Here is a 19,447-nt window from a genome sequence, read left to right on the forward strand (position 1 = left end):
GGTGGCGGTGCGAATAGGAGAGTCCTGTCTGCTTTGCGCACGCTGTCCATTTCAACCACCACGCTCGTCAAAGCACATCCCCCTTTCGGTACTGCGGAGGGTAAATATTAACCTTCCTCAAGATTCTGCATTAAAAGCCATAGCTGGTAGCAGCCCTCACTTGCAGATTGGTTGGGGACCAGGGATGCATAAATGTAATGGCTAGATGCAGTGAATGCCCGGAATAAAAGGTATGGAGCTGAGAAATGACCTGAATCCTGATTCTATGGACAGTGGAGAAGAAATTCACTGCAGTACAAAAAATGACCGCTGGCAGCAGATTTCTCCTGCTACTTTAGGTGCTGTGGGGTGTCTTTTCACATTCTTATCCTTCTGTGTCGGCTTGCGTCTTTCATACGCAGCTGACAGCTCAGCTTGGTTGGGGGTGAGAGTGTGAGCAGCATGAAGTCACACACACCAGATTAAAGTCATGGGGTATAACTTATTTTTTCCACGCATCGAAGGAATTGATTGAGATGGAAGTATTTTACAGCTGTTTCACGGCCTCTACAGAAGGCTGGTCAGTAGCACAGTAGCACAGTGTTCAGGCCTGGGCATGTGCTCAGCATTTCACACTTGTGGGGGGGGGGTTCCAAATGGGTGTAAGCTCGCTTCCTTGATTATGGTGGACTTTCCCATTATTATTATTATTTAAATTTTAACATTAAAAAGTACCCCTCGCGAATAGGGAAAAACATCAAATCACATGTTTGTGTACTTTCATCACACCGCCGCAGGGCAGGGCATGAGCTGCATGACTTGTCTGGTACAACAAGCTATCAGAAACCAAACCTCCTTCTAATAGACGATACTGTACCTGCAAAGAAAAATAAATGGCGAAAAACACATTCCACAGTGCCATAGCCATATCACAAACACTTCACAGATAACAGGTTTGCTGTCAACTGTTTTTTGCTGTGTGTGTAGATGTCTAGTCATAGGACAGTATCATTATCTCCGAGTCCAAGGGCACAGAGGCTAAGAGATATTGTAATTGCTATTTGCTAGGAGGAACAAAAAAACTTGAGAAAAATAAGCTATTGCAAAAGAAAGTAGGACAGTTTTTCTAATAGAGGTATGTGGATATTCTCTCTGTGTTCCTGGAGATGAAGGGCCCTTGACATGGATAGAATGGGAGAAGATAAGAGCGGCTGTGCAATGAGTGCTTGTGTCAGAGGAGCAGAAAGGCAGAGACTCCTCCCCCTCTGAAGCACTGACAGGGCACCTTGAACCTGGGGGAGCTGGAGCTGGACCTGAATCTTGATCTCAAAGCGAGACTCGCTGGGCTGTGCGCATGGGCATTCTTTAGGCTGCTGCAGCCCTACCCTAGACTGACCAGCACACACCAGAATCAACCTTATATAGAGCTAACCTCCCATAATCCTTTGCATTGAGGTGAAAAAAGGAAAATAACTAGACAAAAAGAATAACATCTATCTATTCAACAATCAGCAAAGCATATTAAACATTAATTTCAGTTGAAATCAGTTTAACCATTCACTTATTATAAATAATTATTTAACCAGCACTTCTTATTTAACCCTTCAAGTCAAAGTCAGAACGCGTTCTGTTTTGCTGATGTGGCACCTTGTATACCTGAGGCTTCCAAGGTGGCCATTTTGAATACCTCAGGAACTATAGCACCATAAACCAAACATTTCTTCGGAATACACTGCAGTGATTTTGGGAAAACGCAGAGCAGAGTTATGTTTCTACTGATGAGGGCCAGAAACATGGCCAGCTTTCTGTTAGTCTTTCAAAAGTCATGCTGCTGCTTTCCTCAGCTGGGTTTCACTGAGAGTTTTACAACATGTCTCTGGGGCCCCTGGGTGGGATCACACAAGACTCTGACTTTCTTTAGTTGGCACACTTGGGGTTCTGCTGTATGTTTTTATACCCATAATGCAACATTCTAACATTCTGTAAACTGCAAACAAATCCAGAAAATACCAGACCCAGATACCGGTGCTTTCCACTGAGGTCTAGGGCAAGGCTGATGCAAAGGCACCCTTTTGTAGGTGCCGAAAAGTGAGAAGCTTTTCTAAACAAACAAACATAAACCTAAAAAGAGCCAGTAGCGTAACAACTTTGGATTGTGTAGAAGCTGCAGGATTCTGACTTCAGGATCAGGGTTGGGACATGTTCTCACCAGGGAAAGTACACTCCAGGCAGTGTTAAGACCAACCCCTCCAGCCCCTCCCTCTCAACCATACTATAAAAGGCCCCGGGCTCTGTCCTCTTATCACTCATCCTCCCTCCCTCCCTCCCTCGTGTGTATCTGTGCATCTGCTGTTACAGAGCCTTGCTGGAAGATGTGGCTCCTGCTGCTCCTGGGGGCTGTAGGCCTGGTCCTGGTCCTAGGCTTCACTGCTTATTACCGCATGTTCGGCAGCAAAGTCAGCCCGTTCTCCCTGGACTCGGTGCGCCCGCCCGGGCCGCTGGTGACGGACCAGAGGCAGAGAGACAGAGTGCTTAAGCAAGGTGAGCGAGCGGCGCCTCGGAGGCACCTGCCTCATTGGACTGGAAGCACTCTCTGGAGTTGTGTGTGTTGTGGATTCCTGTTCTTTCTGATAACCTCTTTATCTAAGAGAAGTTGCTGTGTTTATATTTTCTGAAGTTGTTTAATCTGCGCCTAAAGTTGTTTGCTGAGCTTTTGTTTGTGTTTGTTTGATTGCGTGTTTTCTGCATTCCTGTCCTGCCCGATAACTCCTCTGAAAGGTTATCCAAGATTAGCCACCTTGTTTGCATTACCTGAAGTTGTTTAAGCAATATGTTTTTCCTGGAACTGTGCCAGTTGCCTTGTTTTAGTTTGGTTCTGTGTGCTCAGTTTCAACGCATGGGGTCTTGGAGTCATTTCATTCAAGCAGCAAGTAGAAGTGAATCAATGACAGTGGGTGCAGTGGGTGTTAATACAACTCAGTTATGGGTGCTAAGACCTTATAATCAGAGTGGCCTTTCATGAACTTTCAAGACCTTTCATGAGACTGTACTGAGACCCTAATCATGATATACAGGATCTGTTGAATCAAAACCTAGGTCTTATCAAATTAAAATAAATATTCAGAACCCTGAAAATAACTAAATTTAATTTTCAACAGTCTGTATTTTCCCCCAAACCTCTGCCTATGTTCCCTCCCTCCAATTTAAAGGGATCTGCCCATTTCCAGGTAGAAGTGCCAGGATTTGCTAGGAAAGGGGAGGGTGGCTTATGTGCTTATCGTCTGTACTAGATATGGAGAGAAGTCACTGAACTTGCAGAAAGGCTTTTGTCCTTCCTCGTCCTGTGCAAATTTCTTCAGGCGATTAAGATCATGTTTTTGTATGAAGGGTTACAATACAGTGGATAAGACTGAGAGGGTATCGGGAGCCAGATGGTGCCTAGCCGCTGGCCATGCTCCGAGCCACCGATATCACTAGGAAGGTTCAACAAAGTTAAATATTAATTTCAATATGTGCACACTGGTGGGCAAATTGTGGTTGGAAATTAAAGTGTGCACATCCAATTGCATACACCCGGAAATTACGAGACTGTCAAAAAGCATTTAGAGCTGATAAAGTTGTACAAATTTATTTTTGAATGTTTTGTTTTTTGTATTTTATGATAAACTGTCAAAAGCAGAGCCTGATTGAAAAGGTTTTTCTCAAATGACATAATCAAACCTGGGGAAAGTACACATCACCCCCCAGCCATTTCAAAGACAACCCTCAAGACAGGAAAGTCATTGTCCATTATATAAGAGCAGGACAGTCTTGCCTTTCTGCGAGAACTGCACCATATCTAAACTTAGCTGAAATTTCTAAATCTGGTACACTTCATGATCAGACCCTCTGGCCCGGCCTGTCCAACGCCTTGTCCTGAACAGATTGCCATGGTCTGAAATTTGGATAAGGGCATGCAAAAGGCAGGGGACAATTTTTCTCTCATAACAAGCTTGACAATCCTCATTTTCACAGTCTTTTCTGCCCTTTTGCATTACTTTCTTGTCAAAAGGCTTTGTAATTAGTCCTGATTTAGCAGCATTTTCTTAGGCAGGGGTCTGATGTTAAACACAAGTCAATATTTTTTAACTATCTTCTGCTGTGCATTAGCCATAATTTGTTGTGTTTCACAAGGCATTTTCTGTATGTATCCTGTCATCTTTTAATTTAGCCTGCTGTGTTTCATTTTGTGACTCTTGTTCATTTGTGTAGTCGATGTTGCCGTTTATCTAACTGGTAAGCCTCAGAGGCATCTTAATGACAGCACAGTGAGAGATGTCTGATTGCCATGGGTCTTTTAACATGACAAACATCCAAATTGGATTTGTACATTTTATCAACAGCTTCTTGTTAACTTTCTGTTCGATACCACTCACTTAATCTGTGTTAAAACCCTGCGTTCAATGTCATGGGGTGCACAACTCCTGCTCCTGGAGGGCCACAGCAGCAGTCTGGTGTGTGCAGGCCTTTGGTGACCCGCCCTGCTGTCAAGTCCCAGGTTCTGTGGCTGACGGTCCTGCGCTGTGTTCTATGCAGGGTTCCGTGCCAACCGGGTGCCGAAGGACCTGGATGCTGTGGTGATTGGCAGTGGCATTGGCGGGCTCACAGTGGCAGCTGTGCTGGCAAAGGCCGGCAAGCGGGTGCTGGTCCTGGAGCAACACGACCAGGCAGGGGGCTGCTGCCACTCCTTTGTGGATAAAGGCTTCGAGTTTGATGTCGGTAGGCCCCACTCTTCCGTTTTACTTGATGCATTTGGCCTATTCTTATAGGTGTCTTTCTGTGTCTAAAGTCTTCAAAAATACTTTACCATGAGTGATCAACATATTTCCCATAATGGGTTGTGAAATGACGACTGCAAAAAACTTTGGGTCCAAGAGATTTTCAGGCCTTCAAGACTCCTTGTGGGATTTAGATAGTAGGGGGTAAGACTGGCTTTGTTGCTGATAATTATTTGAACATATATATAATTAAGGAACAATGTAAATATGATCAGCAAGCACTGTTGATGTCCCATGACGGGTTTGAGCAGCAGGACTGCCATCTGGCATAAAGGTACTGGGTGTCAATGATCCACTTGTCCATCACAGGTATCCACTACCTGGGCCAGCTCCACGAGAACAGCCTGCTGCGCATCGTGATGGACCAGATCACCGAGGGGCAGTTGCAGTTCGCACCGCTGGAGCAGCACTACGACACAGTCATCCTTGGGGACAAGCAGAACAGCCGCCGCTACCACATCCACAGCGGCAAGACCGAGATGGCGGAGAGCCTCAAGCGACAGTTCCCTGAGGACACTGAGGCCATCGATGAGTTAATGAGGCTCATGAAGGTAAAGGGGCAACACGGGGGCCAGGACTGGGCAATGTCTTGACTTGCTGTAGTGAAAATGTTTTTGTTCGTAAAAGATGTTTTAAAACACAATCTTAGATGAACATAACTGTACTTAACATGAATCCATTGATTGTGGTAGCGTGGGCTGCCTCTTGCCTCCTGTGGAGTTGCCTGATGAGTAACTACAACTACAACACCACTCCTAAAATACCAGGGCAGTTGATGGCTGTTTGAACCAATTCAGTGTCCCTGACAGGTGTCCGTCTCTCCCTCAGCTCTCCGCCCGCCGCACTCCTCTGGTGGCATCTTTGAAGTTCATGCCACTCTGGTTGGTCAGATTCCTCATCCGTACCGGCATCCTGCACCGCATCTCCCCCATCTACGGCCTGGCCACCACCAGTCACTCCGAGCTGCTGGGGAAGCTCACCCAAAACAAGGACCTGCAGGCCCTGTCCGCATACTTCTTTTACGGTGAGTGTGCCGGTCAATGTTCCATGGGGCTGGCTGTTGATGCTTGAGTGGACCATCTATATATAGATAACTAAAAGAATAAGCACTGACAGCTCTGTGGTGTTCCTTCAGGTGTGCCTCCTAAAGACTCCAGCTTCCTGATTAATGCCCTGCTGCTGCACCACTACAAACGAGGGGCGTACTACCCCAGAGGGGGGGCCAGCGAGATCGCCTTCAACATCATCCCAGTCATCCAGAAGGCAGGGGGCACTGTGCTGGTCAGAGCTCCCGTTCAGCGAGTCCTAGTGAACCAGAAGGGCACAGCATACGGTGAGCCAGACCAACACATTGCTCCGGTGTTACTCACCTGAGGGTTAACGCAGTGGTGGAGTGGCTGCAGGAAACAGCTGTGATGACCATTCCCTTGGAAATGTTTAGTGTGTGATACCTGTAGTAAAGCAAAATAATCCCAATATGAAATCACAAAGATGGAGTAAGAAACCATAAAGGATGATGCATGACCAGAAAAGACTCTGGTTGCTTCCCACTGTCACCTCTGACCTTTTCTCATGGAGCAGGTGTGACCGTGAAGAAGGGTCAGGAGGAGGTCAGCATCCTGGCCCCAGTGGTCATCTCCAATGCCGGGATGTTCAATACCTTTGAGAAGTTCCTGCCCCCTGAGGTCCAGGCCAAGCCAGGTGAGAGCTCAGGACAGCTCGGGGACATGCAAAACAGACCAATTGATGGCAAAGGGTAATGCATATATAGATGCATATTATGGGGGAGGAGGGGAAATAAGGTCTTGTTGTTTTTGCTTGGCCATCCTGAGGCGATTACAGATATGATTGAAATGTCCCTGAGGAGAATGGGAAGTGTTGAGCTCCATCTCAGATGCAGATTGTGCTGCTCTTTGCAGAAATTCAGTCCCACCTCGGCATGGTCCAGCATGGCATGGGCTCCTTCCTGGTGTTTGTGGGTCTGGATGGGACCAAGGAGGATCTGGGCATCGTCTCCACCAACTTCTGGATGTATAAACACAACGACCTGGACAAATTGTACGTTACAGCCGGGGTGCAAATGAAAGGCTTGTAGCTCCTCCACACCCGTGCACAGACTCACAGGGGCACTGATCTGTGTGGAGTAGAGGGGTGGTTCAGTGAGGGGTGCAGTGATGATGCATAGCCAGTAGGTGGCAGTGGGTAGCTACAACTTTCTTTAAGGAAGGGAGAGTGTGGTGCTGCTGGGTGGTATAATCAAGAATAATTATGATGGATAGGTGGGTAGTTTTTAATGAAAAAACATGGGTTTGTTACTGTTGCTTTGATCTACTCTTCTGTGACCCTGACACTCCCTGCACTTGTGTCCCCAGGATGGATCACTATGCCTCTCTGGACCGGGAGGAGGTGGCAGCCAACATCCCCATGATGTTCATCACCTTCCCCTCAGCTAAAGACCCCACCTCCAGCATCAGACACCCAGGTACCCCTGCACACCCCTGCCACTGCACACCAGGATTCCTCCACAACCCCGCCACAGCACACTGGCATCCCTGGCATATGGCAGTGTAACCACTGGCTGCTGGCAAACCTTACCGGTCACTGAAGTGTGTGCCAACGCCTCTGTGTCCCCCTAGGGAAGTCATGCATGACTCTGCTGACCATGGCTCGCTACGAGTGGTTCGAGGAGTGGAAGGACACCACCCTGCAGAAGAGAGGGCCCGACTACGAGAATCTCAAGATGGGCATCGCCAATGCGCTCCTGGACTGGGCCTGCGAGATCCACCCCCAGATCAGGGAGAAGGTACGGTGTTAGCGGGCAAGGGCAGGGAGTCAGGGGGGCAACTGACCGTTGCAAGAAAAGGCAAGGGGTGGAGACTCAAGATTGTGAGGAAGAGATGGGGCAAGCACCATGGGGTGGACTTGGACTGTCCTGGAACTGCAGTGGAGGAGGGTAGAAGGGCTGTCCTGTCCCCAGTGCCCTCCAGTCCTTTCCTCAGCACCTTCTTTTCTCTCTCTCTCTCTCTCTCTCTCTCCATGCAGGTGGTGTTCATGGAAGCGGCCACCCCTCTCTCCAACATGCACTACCTGGGCGCCCCGCGGGGAGAGATGTACGGGGCTGAACACAACCTGGCCAGGTTCACCCCTGAGGTGGTGGCCAGGACCCGTTCAGAGACGCCAGTCAAGAACCTCTACCTGACAGGTGAGCTAGTTTCTGCGGGGCAGGCAGAGTAAAGCGCCGTAAAAAAGCAAGTATCGTTCCCCATTTGAGCCTGGGCTGGTAATAGCGGCATCTGCATGTGTCACAATAGCAGCTGCAAATTCAGAATTCATAAATGTAAGAATACCAGGAATAACACACAAATCTCCTAAACTTCTTCTGAGCTCTACTGGTCACATGTATAAACCATAAATCCAACCCTAGTCTGGAACCTGAACCTTAACCCTGATCCGTAACGTAACCTATACAGATGGTTGTGTTCAGCAACAGAACTCGGAAATAATCAATTTTATTTTCCTACGATACTCATATGTGGGAATTTTCTGACATTATTGTAAAGTCTCCACAGTATTCTATTGCTAAGGTATGTTAGCAGGTGCCATTAGCCAGCATATTTTTACAGTCCCAAAACGTAGTGCTCTAGATACACGCCACCCTGCAAGGATAGCAACATCAGAACAACACCACTTCATACTACAGCCTTGTACTTTCTGAGGGGCTTGTCTGTGCTGTGTTGCAGGCCAGGACGTGTTCTGCAATGGGCTGGCGGGGGCACTGCACGGGGGGCTGCTCTGTGCTTCGGCTGTCCTCAACCACATCCTGTACATCGACCTCCTAGCGCTGAAGAAGAGACTGAAGTGGGAGAAGGCCAGGAAACAGGCCTGAGGACCAGGACTCGGCCAGCATCCCCCACTGCACACCCCATCCTCCGGAGCCCAACAGCCCAAGCGTCCCCCGTCCTCTCTGACTGAGAGGAGAACCAACCCCACAGTGAGCCATAGGGTGACTGCAGCCACACTGAGCACTACTGAGCTAAAAAGAAAATGAAAACCTCTCGGGTGTGCATTAACCCTCCCATAAGAAAGAAAGACAGAATAAGGAGAGCAGCTATTTTGATATTGTTTTGATGACAGACCAGCAAGTGGGCTGAAGATCATCTCCAGTCCAATATATCAATTAAAGACTGTTATATTTTAAATATATTCCATTCCAATCCTGTATTGCCTGTCCTGGTTATATAACTGCATGCCTGAGAAGATAATAGTGATTAGGCAACCAACCTTTAACAATGCAACAAACCTTGTTACTATATTTATAATTTTAATAGATTTTTGTTTTGTTTTTGGTTGTAAGCATACGTTTCATTTACATTGTCGTTTTCTTGTTTGTTTCTATACATACTTGTTTTATAGTGCCTCTGTGTCTGTGTTTTCCACAATAAAAGACCTTGAAACGCTATTAACGAGGTCTTGTGAATTTTGACGCACAAGACCGATATGTCAGTGGGGACATCACATAGAGATTGGACAACAAGGTTGTTTCAAGATGAGAGGTGAGAAGGAGAGGAACTACATTTTTTTTAATAGTTCTTTATATTTGTGCAGTTTTAGTTTATGATTTTCAAATAAAATGTTGTGTTTATTTTTACCATTATCAATGTGCACATTAAGTAGAATTGTCCTGGACTTGTATATACCTAAGTTACAGTCATCTGTATTTGCGATTTATCTGTGTCTTGATCTGTCATGATATACCACTTCTATAATTCAAAATTGTCTTGCATTCCTATCCAATTTGTTCATCTGTAAACCAACCTGTGTACAGCCAATTCCAATACCCCACTGATAATTAACAAGAATATTCATTTTGCAAAACTTTAACACTCCGTTTACACTTATTTTCTTCAGTTTCTGGGCAACTTCAATATCATTTACTGCCCCCAGATGGCCTGGGATAATGGATGTCACTTGTCCAGGTAGCCAAATAAGATTTTGGCAACATTGCAGTAAAGTGAATGCAAAACATATGACAAGTGATCATGACAAAACATGCAAAGCTGGTTAAATAACATTATAAAAAAATAAGTAACAAAATATTCTGTATACATATGGAAAACAACAGAATTGCTGTAGATGCATACTGAAATGCCAGGGATGGCCCTATGAAAGGGTCAAGCAGCAATCTGAGAGTGTCGTATCAACACATTCATGGACGCACTCGAGGGACACTGTGTGGTCAGTGGTAATACTTTCTGGTAAATCCCAACCCCATGTTTATCGAAGCAAACTCCAACCTTGCACAACATTTTGTGTGAGCTGGGTGGCAACCTCATTAGATACCGCAAGACAGTTTGGTCTAGAGTGAAGTAATCAAATCAGTAATGAGGACAGACTGTACATTATTTTAAAGGACAATAAAGCAGTGGCAGGTTCTGCCTTTCTGAAAGCCTGTGGGTGTGCAGTGATATAGCTACTGGACTTTAGTCCTCTGGGGCTCCCAATGGAGTATAAAAGGAAGTTCAGAAACGATTTAAAACTGTGTCCCAACACATTGAGCTTTTATGACACCCTTGTATTTTTTTAAAATATTGATTTATTCCTGCCAGGATTGGGAGCTCAAAGTTTAATGATAACCTGCCTAGAGAATTTAGATCTGGAATACTTCTCTACAGACATTTAATAATGAGAAAATATGCCCGTGGAATTAAATGAAATAGAGTGACGTTCACAGATTTACTACTTAGTGCTAGAAATGTGGTGGTTTCTTCACCATGATGGTTGAGATACAAGGAAAAGCTGAAGCAGCTTGAAGATCATTTGGAATAGGCAGTCATTTACATAGTGCCTAATGTACATACATGTCATTTACATACACTTTGATATCAAGTAAGATTTTGTAGGTTCCTGTGCTGCTGAATGTAAAGCCCTCATTATTGCAATTGAGCGAGTGCTTCAGTCACTTTAAAGGCAGGAATACTATGACCTTTCGAAATGTGTGATTGATAGAGGTAGGTCTTCATGATAAACCAGGCTCTTAGATTATTGATTATTGACGATCAGCTCTCCAGGGCTCTGTCCATCCTGGCTGTAGAAATATGAGCTGCAAAGGAGATGCACAAGACATCATCGAAGCCCCACACTGATTTATTTTGAGTGTGGAAGGCATGTGCACTAGGTTTGCACAGTCTAATAGGCTACAAACTGCCTCTTGGCTGTGATGCTGGACAATGGCATGGCACCATCCATGTGAAGGTTAAAGATTCATTTAGTGTTACCCCAGGTAACCCGACTCTGCTGGTCACACCCAGCTGTCAGTCTCAGAGCTCTGCGGGATCCTCCAGGAGGTCGGCCAGCTTTTCCAATCTTTCTGATCCTTCCAGTTGCAATAATCAACCCAGAGACAGTAAGCATAGTGTATGTCAGTGTTACAAGTACACTTTCACCATCAAAGACTGGGAAGAATAAATTAACCGTACAATGTGTTAAGATTAAAACATAAAAAATAGAAGTATTTCTTTACAGTACAAGGATTTACAACAGAAAACAGTTCCCAAAACAGCTCTTAGGGCACCTGGTATTATTACCAGGTGCCCTAAGCCACTCATCTCAGCATGAAAAAACTGTAATTGCTTAATTGCAGATGTTTAAGAAAGCTCATTAAATCAATATGAATCAACCCACCCCCCAAACTAAAGTCTAAAGAAAAGTGCTTGTTTTAATGAGGATGCGTTTCTATGCCTTGCACAGTCGTCTGGAGCATCTTGTTCTTCACCCAAACATCAGGGTGCCTCCATCCTGTCCCTGCGCTGCACACAGAGCAACTTCACCCCTGTCCCTGGCACTGTGCTTCAGATGTGCTGGAGTGGGAGTGGCCATCACTGCAGCTGGAGCAGCAAGTCCCAGGAGTTGGACTACAGGTCCGACTACATGGTCCGGTCACTGCCGTGGTACACCGGGAGCTGCGGGTCCCTCAGAGCCCAGTCCCGCGCTCGCACTGCCAGCAGGCTGGGTGGCAGGTCTCGCAGTGGGGGGCGCGGATGGCGGGGGAGATGGGGGGTCCAATGGATTGACCTCAGAGTATGGAGGTGGGAGGCTATCTGGGTACGTGAACAGGTATGGCTTCGAGACGACCTGAAACAACACCAGGCAGGAAAGGGTTAATGTGTGGACCTACAGCTCACCTAAGGAAAGTCATGAGATGAAGTCGAGTGGATTAGTAGTAGTAGTAGTAGTAGTTGTATTAGTAGTAGTAGTAGTAGTAGTAGTAGTAGTAGTAGTAGTAGTAGTAGTAGTAGTAGCAGTTTTGTTGTTGTTTTTGTCGTCTTTTTCAACCTTTCTTGTAATACTTTGTTCTGTTCTTGTTCTCATTCGTTTTTCTTGGTCTTTCCCCACTCTTGTTATTATTTTACATTAATAAATAAACAGACAGTTAATGATAAACTTAATAGAAAACCAGGGAGGTGCCCCTGATATTCCAAGCCAGTATATTAGTGATCAGCAGGCCTGGATTTGTGTCCCCCACGTTGCAGCGGCTCACCTCGCTGTAGCACGGAGGATTGGCGAGGTCAGCGCTGTGGGGGTGCGGTGTGGGTCTAGGTCTCCTCTCCTCGTGTGGGATGGGCACAACAAATACCGACTGCAGCTCCTCTACTGCCTGCGGCTGGTGTCTTGCCCTCCAAGAATAATAGGCTGTGCAGCAGGAGACACAGCAAAACAGCAGAATTCCAAAGGCAAAGAATGGCACAAATATCCTGTAAACAAACACAACAATTACATCATAATTTTCATTTCATAGGAAATGTGTATTCTTGTTTGTTGTGAAATGGATCCTTGTATTGCACACACCCTTATCAGTTCTTAAGATGTTCCTTGTCCCACACATTTATTGTGAACCATATCAGTTAGGCCTGGGTCAGCATTTCAATTTCCCGCTGTTTCTACCCAGAAATATAAAGTTAAATAAAGTGTAATACATAAACAATATTCCCCCTGTTGTACATACATAATGCAATGACACATTATCCTCCTGTACAGTGCAACTTTCTCTTGTGTAAACGGGGAGAAACTGCTGGAACAAGAGACACTTACCATAGAACAGCAATTCCTGAATAAATGTCAGACATCCTAAAGACATCAGTCAGGTTCCTTCGCAGAATGGAGATGTAGATGTCTGAGCTGTGAAAAGAGAGAGCAATGTGAACCGATCAGGTCTGCTTTATAGACTTCCACATATCTCCAGTTACCCAGACCATTGAGCTTGCAACAATCATAAAACATCATCACCAAAAGCACAAAGAAAGAAAAAGTAAAAATGGGTTTCCTTTATATTATTTATTATATCATTCTTTCGTTTATTAATTTTAACTCAGTCTGTAATCTTCCAGAGCTGTAGAGCCATTGAACATTGTTCCACTCCAGACCATTTCAAAGCAGTAACATCCCCTCCAACCAAGCTGGTGCTTCTGGTTCATTACTGCAGAACCTTCTGGCACTTCCTAAAGGTACTGTGACAGCGCGATGACTTTTCACTGATTTGGTGTCACCTTGGTATATGTGTTTATAACTTTATTTTGGCCCAGCTTTGACCAAACACCACAGCTCCCTGTTTCCCAAACCAGACATCTGAAAGGTTTACACAACTCATTCAGGTACACTATTACAGTGTAACCAATATATATAACTGATTAAATAACCCCGTCACCCTTTTACCTCTCTAGAATCTTGACAGGACCACGTCACGTCATTCCGGTTAAACGGACAGATTAGTGGAGTGTTCTTAACCCTTTTGGAAGTTCTAACAATCCATCAGGGATATTAAACTACACGTGACCCTTCACCTGAATCCAGACCTGTGTAGCGTTATGTTGGGTGTATTTGGATAAGAGCATTTGGGCTCTGAGCTGAAGCACTGATCTAAAGAAGACCTCTCCTCTCAGATTTCCTTAGCTCATCAGCTTGGAACTGGTTTGCATCAAAGTGACAGTTTTGGGGAGGATGGCACCGAGAAGAGGCCAAATAGTTTGGAATTCTGCTATGAGATGTCTGGAGAAAGGGGCCTGTAGGTGATAAAAACTCTTTGAAGTGGATGAGAGCCGAAATCCCGACATAGAGCTATGAACCCAGGCCAACCGGCATTTCCGAAAGATGGCATGGATTGACATCAGTCATAAATCAAGCCCCCCTCCAATAGGATACAGGGGGCTGAAACCGAAATCCAATCTCAAGAACTCAGGGACCAATCACCTATTGATCTGACAGACTATAAGGAACAGCGGACAGTCTTTCTCTCTCTCTCTCTCTCACCTGAACCAGTAACTCGCTGCCACAACTCAACCTGTAGCTCTGTTGCCCGAACCGGAACCAGAAACCAACCAAGTCTTTGCCGGCAACAGAAGAGTTAAACTGGGAGAAGGAGATTGATCCGTACGAAGAATTCTTTTAAAGGACTTTATTAAATAAAGAACTTTACAGACTGCGCTGCCCGCCTGTGCCCACCTGATCAGTGGAGTTTTACAGCTGGACAATTGACTAAGTCGACTGAATACGAAAGTGTCAGTCATTTAAATAGCTATTTGAGTCTTAAGAAACTTGACCCATGGAATGAACAGGGCCCTGCTTTCCTCAAAGACTTTGTCTTACAAAGAAGATTTTGTGCACAACCTTGGAGCCTTCAAACCAGTGGAAAATCTGTTTGGAAACGACTCTATTTTCGCGAAACCCCAACTTCCAGGTGCATCGACCGAGTGGAAGTTCTTGGACAAAGCCGAACCGGACCGCCTTTGTTCCAAACCACACGGACCTCGTGCCGTGTGCTGTTATCTGAGCCCGAAGCCAGAGAGGCCTCTCTGCGACGAAGTTCAGATAAGTTAACAGTTTGGAGTTCATGATTCATGACATTTGAGAAATCAATTAGAAATGTTAATCTGTGATTCATAACTCTAGAATGTGTAATATCATTTAGTTTTCTTAAATATAAATGTGTGTTGCATTAAACTGTTTTGTTGATAATTTTAGAAATAAAATCTGTCAACGCCGAGAAATATCTTCTCATTCCTGTTTAACTGTTTAGTCTGAAATTGACACAAGTTAATAGACATTAGATTATTGGTGGCCCTGCCTATCCTTAATCATTGAATAATAATCAGTTAAGGGAAATTGTGGTAACAAGTAATGATAGGATCTTTCTCGGCACTTAAACGTAAATGAGACTGATATATATATAACGAGAAGTTACCTGACATAAATACTAACCTGCGTAGTTATTTCATGTCTGACTAACAATACTAACGAGAGACTCACCTTCGTCTTACTAACCGGTATTGTAGTCAATGTGTTTATAACCTTTTTTGTTTAACGATTTGTGTTATCATATGCGATCCCATGGTCTTTGATTTGGTCACGGAAGTGATTTGTCTTTGATTTGTTGATCTAGAGTTGAATTTTAATTAGTTTTTCCCTTTTGTATAATTAGTGTAGTGCTACATTTAGTCTTTGTTTTGAATAAATTTGACAATTTATATCTTTGGAATTGGTGTCTGCATCCAATTATTACAGAAACTGAGTTCTACAAGATTCCAGGATTCGTGATAAGGTGATACTATAAATTCACTTCTTTAATTGAAATTTATAAGTGTACCTTACGCTACACCTGTATCTCCTGAGGCCTGTTGCCCGACACACCCTTTACCACTCGGCACTTAAACACGGTGGCTTGCTTGAGTAGAGAAGTCTTGGCAGGGGGTAAAACTATAGAAAATCAATGTTGTGTTTGTGTTTGTCTGCCATTCACAGTCTGTATCATTCCATCAGTTGTTATTCTAGCAGCCAGACATTCAATTATTTTAAATAACGGTTATGCCAATAAATAAATAAATACATACATACATACATAGTTACTCCATAGCTTACCTTAACCAGCTGAATCAGTCCAATGCCAAGCAGAGTTTCCCTTGTTTCAAAATTACTGACATACACACTGCAATCTAGCTAGGAATCCCGCCGGGCCAAACTGCAACTTCTTCCAAACCCAGGCTCTGGCAACGCTGTTCCCTTTTATTGCGCTCGTCCCCCTGCCCCTCTTGTCTTATCTGCAGCAGGAGGAAAACTGTTGGACACTGGGTTGAGATCAAGGAATGTCTTTACAGCTACACACGCCAATTTAAAGAGGCAGGGCAGCAAGTCTACAAAATTAATGTGCTATCCTGTACCCAGTGTCTGTGTTTATGACGTGTCTCTAAACATATAACCCAAATACAACATAGTAGGGCTGTCAAAGGTTCTTGACGTCACAAACACATTTTGTTGTCTTGTTAATAGAAACTGACGAAGTTTGAATACTAAACCACACTTCAAATGTCCCTCCTAGCCTATAAAAATTAAAACATCTGATTTATTCCTGCCAGGATTGTGAGCTCAAAGTTTAATGATAACCTGCCTAGATAATTTATGTTACAAGAGGTGCTGGGAGGGGTGATTGGTGTTGCCAAATAATTGGTGTGTTCATTTATTGTTTATTTTATTATGGATTGTTGTGGGTTTATATTTTCACTTGTTTTATTACTTTTATTATATTTTTACTTGTTATATTACTTCTGTTAAGGTTCACTTTTGATTTGCTTTGGTTTCTTCACTTAATTGTATTTTCACTCAAAGGCAGCATTCTTCTCAAACTCCAGACAGGAATTAAGGATACACCCGTCTGATTGGGTGGTGTCCCCCGCTCCTTCAACGAGCACAACTTTCTTCATCTATCTCCATCTTTCATAAAGAGGAAAACCAGCTTTAAAAGAGGATTGCAGAGACCAGTAGGAGGCATGCCCGGGACTGAGAAGGAAGGAGGACAGCACTGTGGGCAGCAAGGCAGCAAGGCAGCAAGGCAGCAAGGCAGCAAGGCAGCAAGGCAGCAAGGCAGCAAGGCAGCAAGGCAGCAAGGCATGTGGCATTTGGGAGCATTAAAGGCTAGGAAGACCGAGCCAGGAGGAACAGAGGAAGCCGCTGATTGGAACAGGGGAATTGTTCACGGCAGGGTAAGTGCTCTGATGTTCTACGGACAAACTCTCCTTGGTCTTGAATGAGAGTCTTGGTTGATGATTGCTGTGCACCTGTCCTGGCTCCTGGCTGCCCCTTTGTGACATGAGTGTAGCATCCTGAAGAGAGAAAGTAAATCGTAAATCTGAATATAGATATTGCACTGATTCTGCACTATTTCTACTTATCTCACAGGGCTGGTAGAGACCGTGTGTTCCCCCTGTGGTTAGCTGGGCCCGAGGTGGAAAGTGAAGAGACATGCTGGGGAAGAGGATAACAGAGGGACGTGAATGGGGGAAAAAAAAAAAAAGTGTGTGGTCTTGCTTACCTGGCCTCAACGACGCGTCCCTCTTAAATTTTCTCTCTCTCTCTCTCTCTCTCTCTCTGAGTGGTGGCACTGCCGAGTCTGGCCCAGAGGCTGACATTGTGGAAGGGGGACCCTGTACTTGCCAAGACTTTTTAGAGATCCACCTGCTACAAACCTGAATGGACATTCGGGACTAAGACTTCCTTCCCCCCTTCGTCATCGTCACACTTTGATCTGTAATACTTCTCTACAGACAGGATTTCGTAAAGCCCTCGTTATTGCAATTGAGCGAGTGCTTCAGTCACTTTAAAAGCAGGAATACTATGACCTTTCGAAATGTGTGATTGATAGAGGTAGGTCTTCATGATAAACCAGGCTCTTAGATTATTGATTATTGACGATCAGCTCTCCAGGGCTCTGTCCATCCTGGCTGTAGAAATATGAGCTGCAAAGGAGATGCACAAGACATCATCGAAGCCCCACACTGATTTATTTTGAGTGTGGAAGGCATGTGCACTAGGTTTGCACAGTCTAATAGGCTACAAACTGCCTCTTGGCTGTGATGCTGGACAATGGCATGGCACCATCCATGTGAAGGTTAAAGATTCATTTAGTGTTACCCCAGGTAACCCGACTCTGCTGGTCACACCCAGCTGTCAGTCTCAGAGCTCTGCGGGATCCTCCAGGAGGTCGGCCAGCTTTTCCAATCTTTCTGATCCTTCCAGTTGCAATAATCAACCCAGAGACAGTAAGCATAGTGTATGTCAGTGTTACAAGTACACTTTCACCATCAAAGTCTGGGAAGAATATCTTAACTGTACAATGTATTAAGATTAAAACATAAAAAATAGAAGTATTTCTTTACAGTACAAGGATTTACAACAGAAAACAGTTCCCAAAACAGCTCTATTAATAATAATATATATATATATATATATATATATATATATATATATATATATATATATATATATATATTACCAGGTGCCTCTCATGGTTTTTGGAATCCATTTCATATTATTCAGCCTATACAGTGAATACAGCATCTCAGCATGAAAAACTTTAATTGCTTAATTGCAGATTATTAAATCAATATTAATCAACCACCCCCCTCCCCCCAACTAATATCTAAAGAAAAGTGTTTGTTTAAATGGGGGTGCATTTTTATGCCTTGCACAATCGTCCGCAGTTCAATTGTTCTTCACTCAAACATCAGGGTGCTGATAGGGAGAAATTTGACTCCCTCAATAAACAGGCGGACAAGGAATACTTAGGACCTGATTTAATACCAAAATAGTTTATTCAGCTACAACGAAGAGCTCCGGAGATGGTCAGTCGGCAAGACACAGCTAAAGTTTTTGTAAAGAACATGCTATCATTTACAAGATGACTCCCTTTGGCTGCTGGGCAACTAATTAACGTCAATGAGGTACCCCAAACTTGATCACACACTTCTCCTTTGTCTTCTGTTCTCTCTCTGGCCTTGGATTAATTTTTTTTTCTAAAAATCAGCTACACAGACTACTGCACCTGTCCTCTCCGGAGCAATACACAAAGCTGAGATTCATACATGGGTTACACAATCTTGCTGCAACAATGGTGCGAATATAATATATTTGGCATTCAGACAGGGCACTGTCCCGCATCAAACCCCCCTTTGGCCCTGCCACACGTTGCTGGACAGGGACACCAGGTCACAGAAACACTGCTCTGTCAAAGTAAACAAAGAGAAAGATTACAATCCCCATCCCTGTGTTATATTCTTCTTCCCTCTTCTTTCCCTTTGGGGATCAACAGCGAGCAGCGCTGCGTGTTCAGCTCCTCTGCCCACTAACTTTCCCTAGGGTGTATATGTAGTGTATAAAATTGTACCTATGTGTGTTCAATTATGTGAATATGTGCGGCAGCGTGTCGGTGGCTGTAGAAGAAAACTACACTATTTGAGCATATTTGCATTTAAGGGGCAGATCCCTGGTAGTAGCAGAAGTATAGCCGGGCTCTGAATGCGGAGTAAACTTTTTAGTGTGAGTAAGCAAACAGCAAAAATAACAACATAGACACAGGGTTATCATTAAGACCACTACTGAGGTGGCAGCCGCTAACATACGGCCAATATCCCACCAAGTAATATACGTTCGATTCCCCTCAGCACTTGATGACATAGATAAGGCAGTGACCATAATATTTCCCAATTTTACCTGGTATCTTCCATGGACCACCTCTCAGTGATACCACCCTCCACACATCCTGTAGAGCGACACTGAGCAACCAGCGGGCTATAGCAACAGGAGTACCGTCTTCAATGAGATGCCCGTGC

General features: G+C 44.5%; 1 protein-coding gene and 1 long non-coding RNA gene across 2 annotated transcripts; one reads left to right on the forward strand and one right to left on the reverse strand.

Annotated features, from left to right (window-relative positions):
- The first annotated feature begins 2,300 nt into the window (after positions 1-2,300).
- LOC136744615 (all-trans-retinol 13,14-reductase) lies at positions 2,301-9,255 on the forward strand. The gene is made up of 11 exons (XM_066698774.1): positions 2,301-2,520; positions 4,555-4,737; positions 5,106-5,347; positions 5,625-5,820; positions 5,932-6,129; positions 6,378-6,497; positions 6,716-6,854; positions 7,169-7,278; positions 7,433-7,599; positions 7,839-7,998; positions 8,537-9,255. Exons 1-11 carry the CDS (start codon positions 2,352-2,354, stop codon positions 8,680-8,682), a joined length of 1,830 nt encoding a protein of 609 aa, XP_066554871.1. The 5' UTR covers positions 2,301-2,351; the 3' UTR covers positions 8,683-9,255.
- A 1,949-nt stretch (positions 9,256-11,204) lies between these two features.
- LOC136744631 (uncharacterized) lies at positions 11,205-16,086 on the reverse strand. Its single transcript, XR_010816049.1, has 4 exons — positions 15,705-16,086; positions 12,885-12,971; positions 12,334-12,547; positions 11,205-11,927 (listed from the first exon to the last, which is right to left on the reverse strand). It is a non-coding gene; the product is annotated as an uncharacterized LOC136744631 (long non-coding RNA).
- Between the last annotated feature and the right edge of the window lie 3,361 nt (positions 16,087-19,447).

This window comes from Amia ocellicauda, chromosome 3 (genome assembly GCF_036373705.1).
Source record: "Amia ocellicauda isolate fAmiCal2 chromosome 3, fAmiCal2.hap1, whole genome shotgun sequence".
Taxonomy (NCBI): Eukaryota; Metazoa; Chordata; class Actinopteri; order Amiiformes; family Amiidae; genus Amia; species Amia ocellicauda.

What these genes read in the sequence shown, in the direction of transcription:
- LOC136744615 (XM_066698774.1), top strand. Translation starts at nt 2,352, where the DNA reads ATGTGGCTCCTGCTGCTCCTGGGGGCTGTAGGCCTGGTCCTGGTCCTA. An exon ending in AGACAGAGTGCTTAAGCAAG is followed by an intron (nt 2,521 to 4,554) that starts GTGAGCGAGCGG and finishes TGTTCTATGCAG; the next exon opens with GGTTCCGTGCCAACCGGGTG. An exon ending in CCAGAAGGGCACAGCATACG is followed by an intron (nt 6,130 to 6,377) that starts GTGAGCCAGACC and finishes CTCATGGAGCAG; the next exon opens with GTGTGACCGTGAAGAAGGGT.